General features: G+C 39.2%; 1 protein-coding gene across 1 annotated transcript in view; it reads right to left on the reverse strand.

Annotated features, from left to right (window-relative positions):
• lepr (leptin receptor) overlaps positions 1-21,249 on the reverse strand; it is a 30,919-nt gene that overhangs the window by 5,598 nt on the left and 4,072 nt on the right. Inside the window, exons 2-16 of the mRNA XM_074634904.1 lie at positions 20,482-20,539; positions 18,653-18,708; positions 15,788-16,015; positions 12,167-12,284; positions 11,554-11,744; positions 8,497-8,645; positions 6,903-7,044; positions 4,878-5,038; positions 4,637-4,736; positions 4,217-4,316; positions 3,002-3,204; positions 2,270-2,418; positions 1,542-1,695; positions 1,268-1,350; positions 961-1,174 (exon numbers count right to left, since the gene is read on the reverse strand). Coding sequence (XP_074491005.1) covers positions 961-1,174; positions 1,268-1,350; positions 1,542-1,695; positions 2,270-2,418; positions 3,002-3,204; positions 4,217-4,316; positions 4,637-4,736; positions 4,878-5,038; positions 6,903-7,044; positions 8,497-8,645; positions 11,554-11,744; positions 12,167-12,284; positions 15,788-16,015; positions 18,653-18,708; positions 20,482-20,495 — 2,062 coding nt within the window. The 5' untranslated portion in view covers positions 20,496-20,539. The remainder of the gene's footprint in view (positions 1-960; positions 1,175-1,267; positions 1,351-1,541; positions 1,696-2,269; positions 2,419-3,001; positions 3,205-4,216; positions 4,317-4,636; positions 4,737-4,877; positions 5,039-6,902; positions 7,045-8,496; positions 8,646-11,553; positions 11,745-12,166; positions 12,285-15,787; positions 16,016-18,652; positions 18,709-20,481; positions 20,540-21,249) is intronic.

Here is a 21,249-nt window from a genome sequence, read left to right on the forward strand (position 1 = left end):
TGAAAGAAAAAAAAAGTTCAATTTAGTTCACTTTTTCTAGTGTAGCCATTTTTCACATAGTTTGTTAAGAAAAAAAACATTACTGGAAACAGCCTTGTTATTTTCTTTCCAGCACATGTGCAACTGTGTCTGTGAGTGAAACACTGACCATGAATCTCCTCTTAGCCTCACTTTTGTACAATTCTTTTTCACAATACAATAAAACCCTCAACCCTTTTGATCTCGGCTACAGTTTTCACATCTTTACTGGAACCGAACAACATGTTACAGAATCCAAATGAAACTTTCTGTTCTTTCTTTGCTGCTTGAATCTTGATGTGTTAGTCTCATTGAGTTGTTTTAGATTGGTCTTAGTTATATTTAAGGTTTTAGAAAACTCCTGGGTTGTTTTGAAGATGAAATCTTTTATACGATTGGATCGGAAATATAACACAATAATATTTAATTCTGATTTGTTGCCTAATTTGTGTTAACCCTCTTAGACTGTCTGTGACTCATTGCTATTTGATGTGTCTTTGTAATCCCAATGAGGTTTTCCTGATGGAATACAGGTTAAATGAGAATAAAAAGCTACTGATAGGGTTGCAGTTAGTATAATTAGTATTTTCATGATCAGTTCATTGTGATTTTTTCCCCCTTAATTCGTCATTTAGTCGATATGTCCAAAAAAGTGAGAAAAATGTCAATCCCAGAGCCCAAGGTGATATCTTGAAATTCACAAAAATAGTCTAAAATGATATGCAATAGAGAGAAGTTGCAAAGACTCACCCTCACCCTAAAACCAACAAATGTGTGGCATTTTTGCTTGATAAATTACTTTAATAATGATTAACAAAATTATTGAGGATTATTTTTTGTTACCTTTGTATGTTCATGAGCCACAATGAACAGCTCCGTACAGATCAAAAGAAATATAAATAAAAAGTATTTTTCACAATTTGAAAATCCCAGTTCACTCACGTTTGGGCTGTCTCTCCAGCGTCATGTTGATGTTGTTAGCGGAGCTTCCCAGGTTATTGTAGGCCTCCACAGTGACAGTTTGGAGCACCTGATTCCACTCAAAGCTGTAGGAGGACGCCAGCTCGATCTTCTCCCTCATCACAGAGCCACTGGACGCCTGGTACTGGATTATGAATCCATCTACGCAGTAAGAGCGCCCTGATATTTGGAGATGCTGCGAAGAAAAAGCGGGATGGTCAACAATTTTATTATATTTAGTTATGTATTAAATACAAGCCTGAAAATGTTTATGTTGTAGTGTGTGTACCTCAAATAGCAGAGTGACATTAGTCTGGTTTCTGTATGGATCATCTTGAAGGATTCTCCAGAAATCAGGGCCACGCTCAGGAGCTGAGGGGGAGACCGCCAAAATTACATCACATGACAGCTTTCACCTCTCTGTTAGTGGTATGATGTTAGAGGTAAAATCAGAAGGTCAGATGTGATTTAATAGGTCACATCAGGCATCAAGCCGCATCCGTTATCTTAAAAGACTGGGGTTATTTGAAATTTGGGGTGAAATTAAAGGTGCTCTATTGTACCTCTGCTGTTTTGAGGTGTGGAGTAGACTGAATCGCTCCATTCGCTCCAGTAGCCGGTGCCGTTGGTGTGCATGCAGCGTACTTGCACCACATACACCCGGCACATGTCCGACACCGCGACCTCCGCCCACGGGACACGCACTGGACTCTGGACCTGCAGGCATGACATTTTATTTAGTGTTTATTTTAGATTAAGGAAAATATCTGATCTGTGGAGTGCACATCTGTTTCATCCGTCTATCCACTTTATCCAAACAAAGACATCATCATTGCATCATCTTTCTCATCATGTTGATAGCATGTGTCTAATTTCCAAGAGAATTTTTCAATCAGAGGACAGGAACGTGGTCTCATACTAGCTCGTATCAGATCATGTCAAACTAACCAGTTGAGTCCATGTCAAAGCGTACGGTGTCTTTTATGAGACTTATTTACCAGCTGAGTCCTGGACCTGAGTAACTTCTAATATGTTTGTTCTTGATAGATAAACATCTTTCTTACAGGTAGAAGATTATTTTGGAAAGATAATAATGAATGAACAGTAGAGCATTGGAAGTGCGCTGTGGTAGTTATCCAATTTGCAATGCTGTGTCTGGAAGGCATCGTCTATTTACCTCCTACCATAATTGGTTTTCGATAAAGATTAGTGAAATGCCGTCCATACTGTCACTAAGCCAACCTTTCTATCAAAGCCTGTGGTTGGTAAACAGTCCAACAGACCAGCTCACCTGCCACTCCGGTCTCACAGCGGACGGTGAGTGGTACCGAAACTGACACTGGAGCCCCTCGACGGGCAGAGACGGAGGGTCCCATGTGACCATCAGCACCCCGTTGCTTCGGCTCACTGCCTTCACATTAGTGGGTGAGTGGGGTTTCACTGCAGGGGAAATGGCATGGAGGAAGAGTGAGAGTTTGTCTCATGCAACACAATCATAGGGAATGGGAAAAACATGACAAATATTTCTCAACAACAATCTTGTGTCATGACATTTATACCTTTTCAGTTCCTTTGTGTGTTGTCAATAGCAATCACTACTTTAACTTCAATATTTAAAGGTTCTCTTCAAACATACAACTCTTTGCTATACAAATATGTATTGTAGCCATGGTTTCTTTTGAAGTTCAATACCAATTTGCCTTTAAAACTGCTGTTTGATTAATAAAACTGCAATCATTAAACAGGAGGGAATTCATATACTTTAGACATTTCCACAAGTTGTTTTATTATTTAATCACTATTCTAAAACAACATTTCTCGTTTTGTTCTTAGTGACATCAATAAATGACTGATACATTGTATAACTGCTTAAACAAAACCTAAATTCAGGAAACCTTTAAGTGTTTCATCTCAGCTTATTTAAACTGATATAAGCCTCAAGGGATCTTTAAATCCATCTTTCTGTCACTTTTCTGTTCTGTTTAGTTGTGACATGTTCTGCACATAAATCCATCCTGCTCACCATGATCGATGGGCGACAGGTAGATGGGTTTAGACCTGATGGGGCCCACCTCCAGCCAAAGCTTGTAGCAGTTCATCCTCAGAGGGTGGATGGTGCATTTTTCCTGCCTGGATCGGACCGGCAGGCAAGAGGGCCCCATCTCCCCGACTCTCTCCCCTGCTCTTTCCCTCTCCTCCATCACATCACACGGCAGGTCAGCCCACCTGGTGAGAGGAAAAAATAAATCATGTCATGTTATTCCTGTATGTCTTTTCTTTTCCCAATACAATCCAATATAGCTAAAATGCCAATAGTACAGTATGTCAGACGCTCAGTTGCATCAATTTTGTAGTTTTGAACATTGATTCTGTTGGTTATGATAACATTGTAGTCACCAAAATAAGGCAACTTTTGCTGGAATGAAGTCAGACGAGGCAACAAAGAAGCAGTCAGATAATCAGACAGGTTGTAAACAAGCCAAAAGTAAAGTCAGTTTATCAAAACCACGTCTAGGCAAAACCGAAAGTGAGCGCACCCAAAATGTCTGTAATAATCATGCATTGCACGGGAAAACTGGGTGCAGGCACAACTACAGCCAGTGTGTAAAGAAAAGTCAATCTGTAATCTGTGATGACAACAGTTTGGGGATGAACTTTGGGGATGAACTCTGCCAAATAAATTAGGGGATTTGTTTGATCATGTTAAAATAAGACCTAAATTGTAAAAAAAATAAATCGAATTACAAATCCTGCTGCTTCAAAATAGCAAAGCATCTCTCACATCTAAATATACAGTGATGTATTTTTTTCCATCTCTAATTAAAAAAAGGAGAATAAGAGGAAAGAGTACAAAGTAGTGTTACACAAGAGAGTTGTGAAACAAACTACATAATTCTGTCAGTCCTCATTGTTGTGTGTTTGTTTTTTTTAAAGTGTAGAGACTTTCTATTGCTGTGAGGTCAGAAGTCCTGCTGTCATTGACTTATAGTTCCCTGGTGAAATAAACTTCCTGGTGTCACTTCACATAGCTATTTCCAGGGTGTGTTCACTAAATGTGCTGCCTAGTACTCTGTGTTCAGTGACTTCCAGGTTTTCAGCACAATGAGTTCTGCGGTCTCTTTAGCAATGCGTAAACATCCGAATAGACAACACTAAAAGACAGCTACTGTAAATCAGGGCTGTCCTCGACCAAAGAAATTCTTAGTCAACTAACACTCATACGATTTTGTTGCTTTACCTGGATCTGAATGTGGGTTTAGTAAACTGTTTGTTCACCCAGCTGCAGTCCATAGCATCGATATCACCGTTGGTTTCACATTTAATATCGATGGAAGCTCCTGAAACACACAGGCAGAAACATTCAATTTTAATGTTACAATAACTTCACCTGAGATAGCCTCTGTGAGGGCTCTGGAGTTATTTTGGTTCACATTGTTTTGCGGTCACGTCGCCACTCTCTTTCCTGTCTTTGTCCACTGCGGCAGAAAACTGACATAAAAAAAGGGTTGTCCGGGAAGTTTAAAACATCAGAGGTGAAATGTTGATGCTCGACTTTCAATACAGAAAAAGCTCATCCACATTTTAAACTGTAAATGAATGATGGTTTCTTTCTGTCTGTAGTGTGTAGCTTTGCTGTTATTGGTGCAACAAAGCTCACCTTCTACATAGATCTGGCTGTACGGGATGCTCCACTCCTGAGTGCACCGCAGCAGGTCGTACATCCGAGTCTCCGAAGGACGTACTGTGATCTGGCTGACCTTGTTTGGGAAAGGAAAAGATCTATTAATTTATTTACATAGACTGTTCTTTTCTGAAAATACACAGGGAAGTCATTAAAACTGTTCCCAGAAACACACAAAAGCCTTGAAAGAAGGGAGACTTTGTTTTTGCTTCCTTACCCGCTGGTTGACCGGGTGGTACAGGCTGCGATCAAGCTCCTGTTTGAAGTTGAGCACCCACATGGCCGTGCTGGCGTTGATGCTGTGGTCGTTGAACACGCAATACACCGTTACGTCCTCCCCCGGTCGCGCCACCACTTTCTCAGGGATGTAGCTCACTGCTGCACACACACAAACAAAAACATCATGATATGGTTTGACTTTTTTTTAAAACTTATGAGATTCCTCCTTTTATAAGTTAAGTAAAGTAAAAAGTAAAGTTAGTAAAGTTAAAAATAATTGATACAAAGCACATTCCAGATATGAAGATACAATAGGGAAAGAACAAAGAAACTAAACGAACGTCAAAAGTAATAAAGGAGAATAAAACAAAGACAATCAGTCGAACAAACAACTGACTCATTCTTTTTCACCTACAGTTTCCATGTCTTTTTTACAAAAGAATATAAAGGATTTAGTCAACGTTTTTTGTTTGTTTGTCACATGGTTTGAAATGGGTTTGAGTGTGAGGGCCCCCATCTAACCACCTCCTCAAAATGCAGCCAACCAAAACATCTGCATGGAGTCAAAAGAAAAGTGACTCATCGGCAAAACAGGTGAATAGCTCAACAAAAGAAAACTTTAAAATGAATTGCCAAAAGCTCTTTCATGTCTCATCAATGTTCAAACATATTTTAAGGCTGATAGGCATTAAAAAACCTTCCAAGAGTTATTCATTTAGTTTGCCGTTTCGCTTTTCCTGTCTTCTTCATCAGCAATAAAGTAAAGTTTTTGAAGCTTGTTTCGGTGAGATGACTCAGAGTCTAGACTTTAACCCCATGACACACGGATACATTTTTTGGACCAGGGTCAAGTTTTCTCTTGTGATACAGAGTACCAACAATTAACGTTCAGAACAAAAGCAGGTATGCACACAGACATCTAAGGACAACACAAACACTACCAAACATACTCAAATGGTCGGCTGTGTTGTTTAAAGCCCTCAGGCTGATGTCTACGTGTTAATAAGCAGTCTGGTGTCGCAGAACAGAAACTCACAACCACCTAACATGAGCTATTTATAGTCTCTGATTAAAAGGATCATTGCGAACAATTCTCAGTCTCATTTCTCTACTCTCAGTTTCACTATTTTAATAGATGGCTGCTTCATGTTCAGCACTTTGAACAGATTTGCCGCTTTTTGACGTTTTCCTTGTCACACTGTGTTATTTGCAGCTGGTCAATAGCCTTGAGAACGACCTCTGGTCCAGAGTCTATTGACCACACTGTAATGAGTTCTTCATTAATAGCTAATGAGCTGGACTCATTTTAACAGTTTAGCACTGACGTAAATCTACCCGAAAGATAATTGAGGTCACTTGTTTGAATCTACCGCGGTCAATGATGAGCGCTGAATTACAGCCATCATTCATTGCAAAAAAGGTGACACTGTGGGGCGCCCAAGTAGCTCACCTGACCCGTGGCGCTTTGCATGGAGTCATCCTCTCTCTCCCCCTTTCATGACTATCACTATCTCTGTCAAATAAAGGCAAAAGCCCAACAAATTATCTTTAAAAAAAGGTGAAATTATGTAATCTCACTCTCTGATTTTAGGGCCATCAAATATGCAAATGTCCTCTCAGTTCAGTTCAGTTGCACTTCTGAAACAACACCGTTATACAATCGAGTTTCAAAACATAAGCAGCGAGTGTTTACCAGCTGCGACGGGCATGTGGCTGGTGTTGTTTTCACATTGTGAGTCTGTGAGTGAGTCATCAGGGCAAAATGTGGTCCCTTGCCAGGTATTATATTGTATGTCTGTCTGTTGAAATATTTTGTGACCGCAATAGCGTCACCACCGTGCAAGATGCAGTCACGAAACTTCACAGGTGTATAGTTGAGATCAAAATGAAGGCCGACTTTGAAGATGGGTGTGGTCCGAGCAAGGTGCCAGAAGTAAGGGGGTAGGAAGTGAGGAAGGGGCTATTATTAGTGCTGTTCACATTTCAGTTTCTATATAAACAGTTGGAAGGGAAAAGTGCTTACTGTCCAGGTAGATGTGGTGAGGTTCACTCCACTCACTCCACACCGGAGGCTCGTCCAGGCTAGAGCAGCGGACCTGGATGGTGTAGTTCAGTCTGGGCTTCAGCTCCAGAGACAACCTAGGCTCTGCAGGTACAGACACCACCTGAAGACAGCAGAGAGGGAATCAACAAACACACACACACACACACACACACACACACACACAAAACTGACTCCTGGATAGTTGGGTGTGTTAACATGTGAGAACGATGACTGAATCAAATCCGTCATCACAACATGACTGCGGTTGCTGTTTGGTGTCTCATCAACTGTAGCTGTTACTAAAACACACAACCAAGAAATGGACGGTGTGTGTAGACACCTGCAGATTCTGGATATTTTCCTTTTTAAAGCCTTTTTCATGTGTCAAATTAAAAAGCTTACTGTGGCAATACAAGAGCAGTAAAATAATAGTGTAGTGGTACAAAAATGAAATTTTATCATATGACCTTTTTATACATGAGCCCAGGGGTACATACCAAGAGGAACTTTAACACCCAAAATAACTGATTCATCCTCCTATAGGAGTCTAGATGAATCATGGAGCTTGTGATCCACTGCTGAACACTGAGTTCACTGTTGAATGCTAAGTACACTGTATGAGGCTATTAAAACCCCAACCGCTGTGAGCAAGTTGCACTGAATAAACACTATGACTTGTCGGTGGAAATTTGTAGCACTGAAAGGCAAATACAGTTGTGCGACTCACTGAAGGCTAGGACTAACATGTGTAAGTTTCTCTATAACATCATACGTTTTTTAACACCTGACAGTATATTTTCAATTCTCCTTTTGAAGCATATTTTGCATCTGATGTCAAGGTTTTCTATGCAGTGTGCCCTAGTATTTCCTGTTTAAAACCAAAAGAAAGCATGAAGCTCATCACTGAGGTGTCTGTATTTAGTAGATTTTGGTACCACTTTCTAATAAGGCACCTTTATTAAGGGTTTATAAGGTGTAACTAGTGGCCACATGTGCTTTATAGATTACAGTGGAAAATAGATTAAAGTGATCACGTGTCAAACTGATCACTATAAGCGGATGATTATTATCATTTCTCTATTTGTCAAGCAGATCAACATCTAATTGGCATTTGTAGATTTATTGCATGAATACAAAGTTATTTCCACTGTAATTATAATGGGTTGTAAAAAAACAAATGTTGTAATTTGACCGTTTGGCAACTCACTTGGACCAAAATCCATTTATTAACAACTTATTTACATTTAGAACTGCAGACTTGATGCATTAAAAAGAACATTATTAATGACTTAACATGTAGAGCTGCAGACTAGATGGCCATGAGCATTTATTAATAGATTATCAACCTGTACAGTATAACAGCATCATTACCTGTAACCTGAAAACCCAAATGTTTTTATTATTAAATAGTTTAGAAGTGATTTATAACCACCAATAAATCCATTAATTACAGTTTTCAACCCCTACATAAAAGGTGCCTTATCATAACTTATCATCACATGACTCCCAGTAGGTGCCGTGGCAAACTCTTACAATGTACTACATCGTAGGTAATATTTTATTATAGTGTTACCTGCCAGGCTGGGTGAGTGGTGTTAGAAGAGTGTCGGACTTCGTATCTCAGCGGACCGGTATCAGAGTCTGACGGGTCGTCCCAGTGGACAATCAGTTCTGCCTCAATGGTCTGAATGTGTGACAGGTTGACTGGAGGACTTGGCTTCACTGTAGAAACAGAATAGAAGCACATGTTTAGAGTAGAATCACAGCAGAATCAATATACTACTAATCATAACGCCACTTTGATCCTGATTTAATATCAATCCACATTCTATCAAAGGTTACTTAATCCTATGATTCATTACAATAACTGTACAGAATATTAAAAAATATTGCATCTGTCAGGGATTTAAAGAGTCACTGTGCAGCCTTAAGGTCACTTATTACGGGGGTAATTGGTAACTAAAATATGACATAACTGTACATCTAAAGGTGGCATTTGCTGTTATTACTCTTATCTTCATGCAGCGAGGATCAACACTCTTCTAGTCCTCATGCCAGGATTATCAATATTAAATAAATTAATCAATCACATCTTGAGTTAATGAAAAATATTGACAGAATATAATTCACTTTGCCTTTAGGTCTTTACATATACAGTATAAGAAGCGTATGTACTTAAATGTCAGCTAATAATGAGTGGGTTTTCAATGAAAGCATGTAGCTGGGGATTATAAATATCCCATGAATCATCTGTGAAGTATATTGAGCTCAGGATTTAGACTGATAGACCATTTGAGGTGGATTTCATAGGCGTGGACCCAGACTTATATTGTCTGAAGTGAGACAGGCTCAATTACGACAAATACAGAAGAGATGATTGAGCCTCATCGGCCTACTGGGAGAGAAGCGATTACTCAACATTATGAGTTATAGCTCAACAATTTATTTTCCAGACTGCTCTCACATCAGGGGAAAAAAATGGGCTTTTCGTTTTATTCTGAAGGGCTAATTTGAACATGTAACTCAAGGAGAAGCAACGTTGATTACTTCCTTAATAAAATAGCAAATGACATATCAAGTTCCATCCAAGTGAACAGTTCTCAATGGTGGTTCATGGGAAAACTTATATTTTTACAGTCATAACTTAATCTGTATACACAGTGCTCAGAGAGATTTTCCATGTCCACAGAGCAAACAAGAACTGATAATAGCTAATTAGGCATGACTTTTCATGATGCAAATTCGCCAAATTCGTTATATTAATTATTAATATTGGCTAAATCTTTTTTTTTACTAGAGCTGCTACAATTATTAACTATTTTGAAAAGTGATTAATCATTTAAGTCTTTTTCAATAGCTGCAATGATTAATCCATTAGTTGTCAACTATTTAATTAATCGTCAACTATTTTGATAATCGATTAATCGGTTTGAGTATTTTTTAAGAAAGAAAAGTCAAAATGCTATAGTATAGTACAGTACATAAACAGTGCAAATTGATGACTACATCCAGGGCCGCTGACAGTACTGTAATATCCTTGTACGCAGCTAACGAAAGCTAATTTAGAAGGATGAAGGCTTTACTATTGACACTGTAACCTAGACGGGATGAAAAGGAACAAAGAGAGGAGTGAAGAAAATTAAAAACAACACTGTTACTACTCAGTTTCTGTTCTGCTCTGTCAGTTTAACTAAATGGTCTGATTGAACAAACACAGCATGGAAAGTCCTTCTCTATCACTGTAGAGATCTCACAGCTTGGACGTGGTTGCACACACACACACACACACACACACACACACACACACACACACACACACACACACACACACACACTCACACACTCACACACACGTCTACACATACACACACCCATATACACAGAGGGCATTGGCCGAGCTGCTCTCAGCTATTCCCGTCATGCCTGCCGATCTCAACTGAATAAAACTCTTTCTCCTTATCTGTTCAGATTCATCACTTTGAAGCTGGACGTTGGAAAAACGTGGGTGTTTTAAACATTGATGAGCCCGGCATCACCTTCATACATGGCTGAGTTTACTCTATTGCCAGTAATTGAGTGACTTTCTGGGAACTTGCTTTTTTTGGCTGACTTACTGTAATGCACTTAAAACAGCATATCGTTCTTCTCCAGAGAAAGTAACAGATAAGTCTTGTCTTAACATTTAAAAGCTTCAGATTTCGAAAGGGCTTTATTAATGATTAAGTATATATATTGCACTATTTATATAGTATACAAGTTGCAGAACACTTGACTTTTATATAGATGTTTTATTTTATTGTTGGTCATTGGTGCTTTTTGATAATATTAATATATATATACACTAGGCTTGCTGCGGCAGTTGGTGTTACACAGTGTTTGGGCACACACCGATTACATTACTTACCCACCTGTTGTTTTGCTTTTTTCATAGAAATAAAACCCATTTAGTTAATTTTGGCATGTCAACGCCGTGTTATCAATACATAGTCGGACGACAAACGCTACAAACTGAAAGTGAAAGTGTCTGCTCTATACAGAGTCTCAGCTCAGAGGAGCAGGAATCATATTTCACACATACGGGATGAGAGAGAGTTGACAGACGATGACGATGGCGGAGGATTTGGTGTCAAAGCGAAAAGCAAAAGCGCCTATTTGGCAATACTTCGGATTTAAACCTCATGCTATAAGGGAACCATAACGTTAATGAGGCAATCGCCTTGCTGAGGATGGAGCGGTCACAGCCGGTGTGCGTGGTGCTGCAGTAAGTACATTGAGAGCAATGCAAACAAATGGGATCCTTGAATGTGTACACATACTTATACATACAATAATAGGTGAGTCTGATTCTGATTAATAAATCATTTATGAATGCTCAGACGTGCACAGATGTTAAACTGATAAGGACAAGTTTTAGGTTGCCAAGTTGTGAATTATAGCTAAAGTGGAGCAAGATTTTTCCAGTTAAGTAAAAACAAGGATCGCACACAACTCCTTAGGGATGCATTACATTTTTCAGCTGCAAAGCTTAAAGTCTGTAGAGAAAACTGTTATCTCAGCCTCCTCCACAACTGATTCTTCCATCTTCCTGCTAATATAAAACAAAGAATGAGACAAAAAATCCTTCTCTTACCAGGTTGGGCAGGAATCCTGAGGAGAACTGGCGGAGCGACGGCGTCGGAGATGCTGACGGTTACCACGGTGACAAAGCTTGTCGTAGCGTCGAGAGCGACTGAACACGTGAAGGAATCCTCCACCTTACAGACGACAGGATTATCAGGTGCAGTATTCCCATCCTTCACCTCTGTGTCGTCTTTCTGCGACCTGAGAAATGGATATGAAACATACTTTAGTCACTCTCATAATATCTGAATTTAAAAACATGTAATCAAAACTAAATATCATTGAATGTCCAAAATAATATGACATTATCTTCATGAAGAGTGTGTGACATGATCCAGAACAGGTCATTATTGGGCCTTGAGGTAAAACCATTTAAACAAATTTTGCTGCAAACATGTCAGAACAGTGTACATGTAAGAGCTGCACAACGTCTGGATCTCTAATCAAGTGTGTGTATAAGATAACCACAATAAAAGCCTAGAGCCTGTGTGATATCACATAGCTTCCCCCTATACTGATCAAAGTAAACACACTTACTTAACTGAGCAGTTGGGAAGGTTCAGATCAGACTAAAACACACACAACAGCAACAACATACTAAAAGGATGAAGCTTCATACTCACAACAGACGCTGTAAACTAACTGCCATGAGACCAGCATCCAGCGGACCTCGAGTCTGAAGGTCACATATTAAATTTTCCCAGTTTTCATCAATTCTGCACAGTATGTCCAAACAGGTGCCTGACAAGAAATCAGAATTGCATGTTAGTAGTAGTACGATCAGCGCTGTCTGCACGTGTCATTTACATCAGACCTTTAAATGAAGGCTTCTCAGAAAATGACTTAGGTTCATGTTCTCAAAACAGTGAAATATTATAGCTGCAAGCAGTAACATGGCGGAGAGGCTCCTGCCTGGAAATTTAGTCTTGAAGGGAAAAAGTCTTTATAAAAAGTTGCTACAGAGTTGAATAATTCATGGTGAAGATAGGGGTTTATATATTTTAAATAATCAAAATAAGATTGGAGAAATGATTCTGGAAAGAAACTCTTACTTGTGTGACAAGAAGCCTAAAGGCCCTGACACACCAAGCCAAAGGTCGACCGTCGGCCATTTCGGGCCGTCGGTGCGCGTCTGTCGCCCTAGTTTTTCTGGTGTGTCCAGCACCTATCTAGTCTGACCGTATCGGAAGCTTTTTGGCCGATTCAGCATTTGAATCGGTGGCGGAGCCCGTCGTTGAGAGAAATCACTCTGATTGGCTGTTCAGCTTAAACGAATCAGTGCAGAAGAAGAGGAACGGAAGTGAGGAAAGCAAGCCAACGAGTAAAGTCAAGAGGGCGCACACAAAAGTCTCAGACGTGAGTGTCTGTACCAGCTTTCATGGCAATCTATCCAAAAGTTGTTGAGATATTTCAGTCCGGACCAAAGTGGTGGACCAACAGAGCAACATTGCCAATTAAAATCCAACTGAAATCTTATTTAGTCATCCCTTTTAGTAACTGGCTGAAGGAGCGTCTCAGTGTCTGTCTTTGTAGCTGCCAGAGTGCCGATGTTACATTGTAGGGAAGAAGAGACAAAGTAAACAAACTTGAACTTTACATATTGTTTGTGGTATTAACACGTAAAGATCACACCAGCATCTAACCAGACCCAAGTGACATTTGCAGGTCTGTTTGCACGTTGTTTAATGTGCTGCAGCTGAGCAGCTAATTAGCTATCTAGCCTGTAAACTGACATTAGTTGTGCACAGAGACTGGGATATTAAATCCCAAATACAGTTTCTCTCTGTTACGTTTAAACTCCTTGCCTGAAGTTTTGAAGAAAGCCTCTGCATCTTGTCGGTTTGAACCTGTAGCTCACAGACTGAACATTTCATTCTTCAATTTCTCTCTGCCATTGTTCAGCCTACTTCTTGGTGCAATATCATTAGCGCAATATCTTTTGTGAATCGGACCTTGAGAAGGGGCGGATAGCAGTTGCAAGTGATGTACAATCCACTCTTTGTGAATTTGTCCGATACTCAATACTCAAGTGTTGTTTTGTTCAATCTCAACCTGCTGCCGTCATTAACCCACACCTGTCTTGAAGACATCTTTGTGCTGAAAGCAACAGAAGATGTGAATTCAACAAATATGACTAACAAGCAACCACGAATGAGCAAAATGACCAAGGGCCTTGGAGTTAAAATCACACTCCTGACTGTGAAAAGGCCTCATGAAGCAGTCAAGAGGCACAGCGTAGGCTTTTAACTTCAAATCATCATTGCTTAGACACAAAGCTGGAAGGTCTAATAACCATTGATTTGAATGCGTCACAGCGCCTCGCAGATCGATGAACACAAACAAATCCTCCTCACCTCCCTCATGTCTCAATATCGCCTCATCTCCGTCTTCACCTCCACTCTGACAATATCAAGAGAGCATTTTATAAATATGACTCACTTGAACTGGCCCCCATTTGCTCTTTAAATTCAAGACCTACGTTCTTTCTCTTCTTGCTGGTGGTGCTGAACGATAAGTAGAAACAGTAAGAAGCAGCTGGTTTGATTCTGCTGTGCTGATAAAAGGGAATCCTTGTGAGCCAGACTATCTTGTGAAGTGTCACACATGGCGGGAGGCTGGTAGGAGGGACGCCAGCTGAAAAACCATTAAAGTGTAATGAGCCTGTCAGGCTGATCTTTAGTGGCGTCTCTATCTGTGACGAGTGACGACGCGGCAGGAAGAATCATGAGGCTGTGTCACATTAACCCCGCTGTTTGTTCTGATGAGCAGCAGCCACATCACTCAGCCACCCTGTTGATCACAAGTGTGTCACTTGAATGTTTTCTTGTCAATAGTCATGTTCCCACACTGATGTTTGTCCTGAAGTCAAGCATGGAATAAAAACATTGTTTTGTGGCGTCACTAGCTGTCACAAGGTCCACAGGATACGTTTAAATTGTAGAAAACATCAGCTTAAGTTGCATTGTATAAAGCCATCCCGGTACCCTAAGTAATTATTACGTTGATATTAGATGATTCCACACCTCACGATTTATGTCCAATGCCAATGTTCAGTACCAATGCAAGAAGTAGTGTGCAGAAGATCAATTTTAATTTCAATTTTGTCCGCCTACGCAGAACAAGAGAAACTCAGCCGCTGCTCAGCAGTCAGAGAGAGATGGATAGCGGGGGGAAAACAACATGCAGAGCCGGCATATTTTCACATTTAACTCAGTGAATTAAGGGTCTACTTCAACCAAACCAGAGTTGGTGCTTGTTTTATTTAGTTTCTGTCGAGTTTTAACGAAGTGTGTTTTACGATGCTCCGGCACCCAGCTGAAACTACGACAGCAGGGGGAAGGGGATACACACACACCCTCGCTAATAGATCAGCAATCGCCGGTTGTTGGGCCGACGATTGGCGGTTGGATTTTAACATATCGCCCAACCCTAGTGTGGTGTGCTCAGGATGGTGGAGAGGCCTGTAGCAAGACTGACTTTCACACAGGAGACGAGAGTTTGCATCCAGCCAAACACCTGCAAATAACATTTTTATTGACCGTAACCACAATCTTTCTCTAACCTTAACCATATGTGCAGAAATTGTAGAAAATGAGACTTGAAAATGTTGGTATTGGGTGTAAAACAAAACCAAACCAAAAAAACATTGCAATTGAAGGTAATCCAGTTTTTTGCAGAATTTTCAATACTGACTTTCTTGTCTGCTGATCAGGTTGTCAAAGCTGAATGCTACAGTATGTGCCTGTTTGGTTACTTTTAAATATTGTTTTGAATATTCTCTTAAAGTAGTTTGAGGAGTTCTTCGTGAATTCAAATAGTTTGAATACAATTAAAAGTGCAGTAATACACTTTTGGTCTCACTAACCTGCAACCGCAATGCTTAATATTAAAACTAAATCCTGTTTAATAACTTGTCTTCTAATTGACTTTTAGGTGACATGTAACACAGATGCAAGTGTAAAAAGCCATCGACCCAGAGGTGCCACACTCCATGTGAGTCAAAAGATAATTGCAAGTCCAGCTTGTTAGGTGAAAAAGAGACTCACGGAAAAAATAATTAAGAGTAGCCTCAGTACGGTATTTCAGTCACATTGTTGCAGCTGGAGAAAACACATAAGATGAAACTGTAGTTTTCTGCATGTTATCTAATGGTTGTGACAGTGAGAAAGCATGGTGTTCATTTTAATCAGCCATTGTGAAACCTGGCTAGCAAATTAATAATTTCTTTGTTAATTAATTCTTACCGCCAGAGGGCTCGTGAGGATGTGATTTGGTTGTCGAGCTCCTGAAGCTGCAGAGGGGATAATGTGGGAGGTTTGATTCAGAGTGGTTTGTCTTCGGTGCGAGCGTGGCATCTCCCTCCACAGTGCGGTGGGCTGAAGGTGAGTCACAGCACAGCTCATCGTGCCATGGGAGGTCCAGGGCACCTGAACGCAGAGAGGCTCCCTCCTCAGGCTCCAAACACTGAGCGCCTGCTCACAGAGAGGCAACGACATTAACTCATGATCAGGTTTGACACATGGACAGGAAAAAAGTTAATATGTACAGTGTTTTTATATTTTAAGTTTGGTGTTTTATCTTTCTGCATCAGACAAGTAGAATTACAGTATGTTGAATGTATTTTGTATCTATACTAAAGATTATGTTTTTTCAATTTCTCATTGAAACAACTACGGCTGCAACAAACAATTATTTTCATTGACGATTAATCTGTCAATTATTTTCTTGATTAATCGATTAGTTTTTTGGTCTATAAAATGTCAGAAAATGGAGAAAAACGTTGATCAGTGTTTCCAAAAGTCCAAGATGACATCCTCAAATGTCTTGTTTTGTCCGCAACTCAAAGATATTCAACTTACTGTCATAGAGGAGTAAAGAAACAAGAAAATATTCACATTTAAGAAGCTGCAATCAGAGAATTTAGAAAAAAAATTTCTTTAAAAAATCGTTAAAATTATTCAAAACGATTAATCAAATGTCAAAATAGTTTATAGTTGACAACTAATCAATTAATCGGAGCAGCTCTAGAAACAACTGGCTGCTGCTTCGTATTTATGGATAGAGGCATACAAGTTTCAGCCTGATTTTTTTCTTTTTGCGAATATAAACATTTTAAGATTACAATATAAAATCACTCAGATTATGATCTAAAATTTGTACAATACAATGAATACCACAATGTATGCCCTTATTACTAAGCAACAAGGGAATATTATACCTCATTAATACAACACAATAGAATTGTTTTTTTTCTGTGTGTACAAATGTCTTGTAAGTTAAATACAATTTTATTTTTTTGCGCAAGCTTCTCTTGAATTGATAAATATATAGTGCTTTATCATTAATCAAACGTAATTCATATACTGCATATAACAAGTTTTCATAGCATAAAAGGACCAAATGACAGGATTGGTGAGGAAGCATATATGTTTAGGTTTAAGTGAAGGACATTTTAGTTTTTGTTTCTGTTCCCCAAAACATTTTGCAATATCAACGCTTCTTTCTGAGTCATCCTGCGTGTAATTTTGTATTTTAAAGCAAAGCAACAGCCAGAACAGCTTTAATGACGGTTCTGTTCGTGTCTCAGAGAAAAACAGAGACAGAGAAGCACAAAGACCTTGTTAGTGTACACCTAAGGTGATATTGATTTAGCTCCGGTGAAACTCATCATGTAGGCTTGACAGCTGGGAGAGGATAACATACTGTACTGTCAAAGAAGACAGTGTTCGACTGCAACAGATTAACCTCAAGTGTCAACACTGGTATGAGGCTGCTATATCTGGAGATTGTACAGTATAGACGTACACATCGTGACCAGTGTTACCTGAGTACTACTTAAAGAGAAATGTCAGTTCCAAGCTGATTAAATTAATCTTTAACCTACTACCAATAGTTGAAAAAGACAATAGGGATTTCAGGATTTAAAGAGCTCCATCTAAGAACGCCAATCTTATTGTACACATTATTAACATCCAGAATTACATCTTTAATTACATTGTCAGAATCTGTCTGCCAGGACCAAAGCCTCACAAAATCCATATGACAAATTAAATTCCTGATGTGACAAGCACAGAGCATTACGTTTAAGTTAGGGATTAAGATGAATCAATATAAATAATAAATAACACCCCCTGGCAAAAAAACTGTTACATGAATAATCTAATATCATATACAGTAAGTTCCTTCCAATAACTATTTTTGAACTGAGCCTTTCTAAGGTTATTTTAAGGTCTGTCAAAGTTAACGCAATAATAACGCGTTAACGCAAATTTGTTTTAACGCCACTAATTTTTTTAATGCAATAACGCAATCCATCTTTCTGAGGTTGTAGTGGGCTCAGTTTTAAAGCTAGAGTGAAGATACTGGTATCATATGAAACTAGAAAGCTAAGGAATCCATTGGTACCAACCATGTCATACTAGCTTGTTGGGAAGGAGGCTAAATAACACTCCAAACTTACGCTAAATTTTGGCGAGGAAAAACTTGCATTGCCATTTTCAAAGGGGGACCTCAAGATATGTGAATGAAAATGAGTTCTATGGGTACCCACGAGTCTCCCCTTTACAGACATGACCACTTTATGATAATCACATGCAGTTTGGGGCAAGTCTTGAATTTCCCTCGAGATCAATAAAGTTACTATCTATCTATCTAGTCAAGTCAGCACACTGACACACTGACAGCTGTTGTTGCCTGTTGGGCTTGAGTTTGCCACGTTGTGATTTGAGCATATTTTTTATGCTGAATGCAGTACCTGTGAGGGTTTCTGGACAATATCTGTCATTGTTTTGTGTTGTTAATTGATTTACAATAATAAATATATACATACATTTGCATAAAGCAAGTATATTTGCACACTCCCATTTTGATAAGAGCAAATCTCTCTTTAAGGTACATTTTAAATAGAAAAAAAAAAAATTGTGATTAATCTGTGATTAATCGCGGTTAAATATTTTAATCGACTGACAGCCCTATTGATTTTATCTGTTTACTCCAAACGTGAACTGGCTATACGTGAATATTTTTTAAGAAAGAAAACTGGTTCAGGGTGGAAGAGGACATCCTACAAGCTGAGAGGTCACGACTGTTGTGCTGGAGGTTTAACTCACCATGAGATACCAGAATGATATGCATCAGAAGGACTGTCAACATTACAGACCGAAACCTGTAGAGAAACAGAGAGGGGATAAGTAATGGAGGGACGGACAGAGAGAATGAGAAACCTTAATACTGCAGGTGTAAAAAAAAAAAAGCAAAAACCTTAGCAATCTACATAGTGAGAGAGAGAGACGAGATACAAATGAAGATATAAACTGAAGGAGTCAGGTATCAAGGGAAGTAATAGATGATTTAGTTGCTGCATAAACATAACACGGGTGTAAATGATGGAAACGAAGCATTCAGTTTTTAAAAGATTTTAGCAATATCTTTAATCTTTTCCAGCGTTCTAGCGAATACGCGGTGACACATTTAGAATTAGCTGGAAAAGGGAGCAAAATCTGCAGGTTATGCATGACATACAACAACCCATGCTTAACGAACAAAAGACCGATTACATCAGAGCCGGGATGATGGGAGAGCAGTTGGAGGTGTGTGTGCCACTGTGAACGGCCCAGTGCCAGGAAACGTGGGTTTGACACAGTTATACACTGGAAGAACTGGTGGACCAACTTCTCTACAGACGTAATGACTCATCAGACTCATTCTCTGGTGTGAAGCTTTGAGACACAAGACACGGGTCAGCAGTTCACATTAATGGCTTTTCAGAACCGATTTCCATTTCATACAAGACAAGACAACTTCTTTGACCAGCTAGTTTTCACTCTCTTAGTCGCACCATGTGAAGTTCAAGCGCTACAGCTGCCTCAGTTGTTGGGAGTGTCCTGAGCAATTATCATATGAATAATGCTGTGGGATTATTCCTTATTTCATGGGCTACTTTGGGATTTATACTTTATTATTACATATATATAAAAAAGCGAAGCATTTGAATACTGATTTGGAGGTCGATTACCATGGCAATGGTCGAAGCTTCGAAGCATTCAGGAAAGCCCTAACATTAACACACATATTTTGGACATATATTGGACTACCATCTATGTACATAATTACACATATTCTCCATACATTATACAATGTTTGCACATTCCTGTGCAAAACTGTACAGCTCTTTATTTTTAAAAACAAATAAATTGTACATATACTGTACAGTATATATACATATATATATGTATATATATATATACATATATATATATATATATATACACATATATATATATATATATATGTATATATATATATATATGTGTACATATACTGTATATATACATATATATATATATTTTTTCTTATGTTTTTCTCTTACTGTGTTTGATGTAATGCACCAAAACAACAAGGCAAATTCCTTGTATATGAAAACCTACTTGGCAATAAACCTGATTCTGATTCATTAAATTATGTGTTTCATTTGATTACAACGCAAGATGTTTTGAAAAAGGGAAAAAGTCCAGAGTGCTCGGAAGTTCAAATCAGTGTGATGGAGGTGCTTTTTGGTGGGGTACACAAAGTTTCAAAAAAGGGGGAATTCCAAGGCACTCTTCCTGGCAAAAAATAAAAAGCCTTTATTCAATTGGCTATTTCATGATGAAATGCTTAAAACAATGCTGGTACGTGTAAGATTGGGTAACAACTCATAAAAAGGGAAAGCTGTGTGCTGAGGGTTACACCCTGAAGAAGGTTGTTTGTGCCGCTACACGTGGGTTGTTACCCAATCTTACATGTACCAAGATGTTGTGAATTAGAAATTTACTGATTTATTATCATAAGCTAGCAAATTCTACAAAGCACTTTCAGATAATGTTAGTGTCATGCCATGACCAATTTCAAACAACTGTTTTGAAATTCACCACCTCACAAAAAATACTGTAATACTTACATTGTAGTGGTCATAGCGTGAGCATGGCCTCGCTGGGCTTCGGCTGGGGTGAATCTCACTGAGGAGAGAAAGAGAGAGAGAAGATTACTTTTCATGGGGTTGAAGCAGCACTGCAAGATTGAAGACCTGTGTCGTGATTGGAATAAATAAGGGTATACAGATTGGGAAACAGGACTTGAATGAAAAAAAAGCAAGAGTAGAACCAAACGGATTGCAAAGGCACTTTTCCTGGTGGTGGCATTAAAAGACATTCTCGGACACATCCTAGTTCAGAGGCAGATCTCTCACTGAAAGCGGCACCTCCCACTCTCCCTCTATTACTTTCTGTATCAGAAAACATGGACTCAAAAAGCAGGACTGAGAGGCAGAGCAGTTGAAAACAATCAATGGTTTACTTGGCTAGGTTAAAGTAGAGTTTAGCAACAGGTAATCAGTGAGTGAGGGCAAACAAAACCGGGAACAGGCAGGTAATAGTACATTAGATGATCTGCCTAAAGACTGGCAGAAGAGGGTTGGTATATATGCAGGGAAGCAGGGAATGGGGATCAGGTGACTGTGGGAACACACTGAGGGTAACTCGAGGGCAGGAATTGACTGACAGAAGAGATTAATGACTGGAAAAACAAGCAAAAATTACGAAACAGAGCCGTTGGCGTTGAGACACCTTCACTGATTAAATACTGTAGAGCTGCTGTTCACTCATGAGAAGAGCAAATTCAGGCACGGAGCATGAGGAAGGTCTTTATTTTCTATCGAGGACATCATCAT

This window comes from Sebastes fasciatus, chromosome 5, assembly GCF_043250625.1.
Source record: "Sebastes fasciatus isolate fSebFas1 chromosome 5, fSebFas1.pri, whole genome shotgun sequence".
Lineage (NCBI taxonomy): Eukaryota > Metazoa > Chordata > Actinopteri > Perciformes > Sebastidae > Sebastes > Sebastes fasciatus.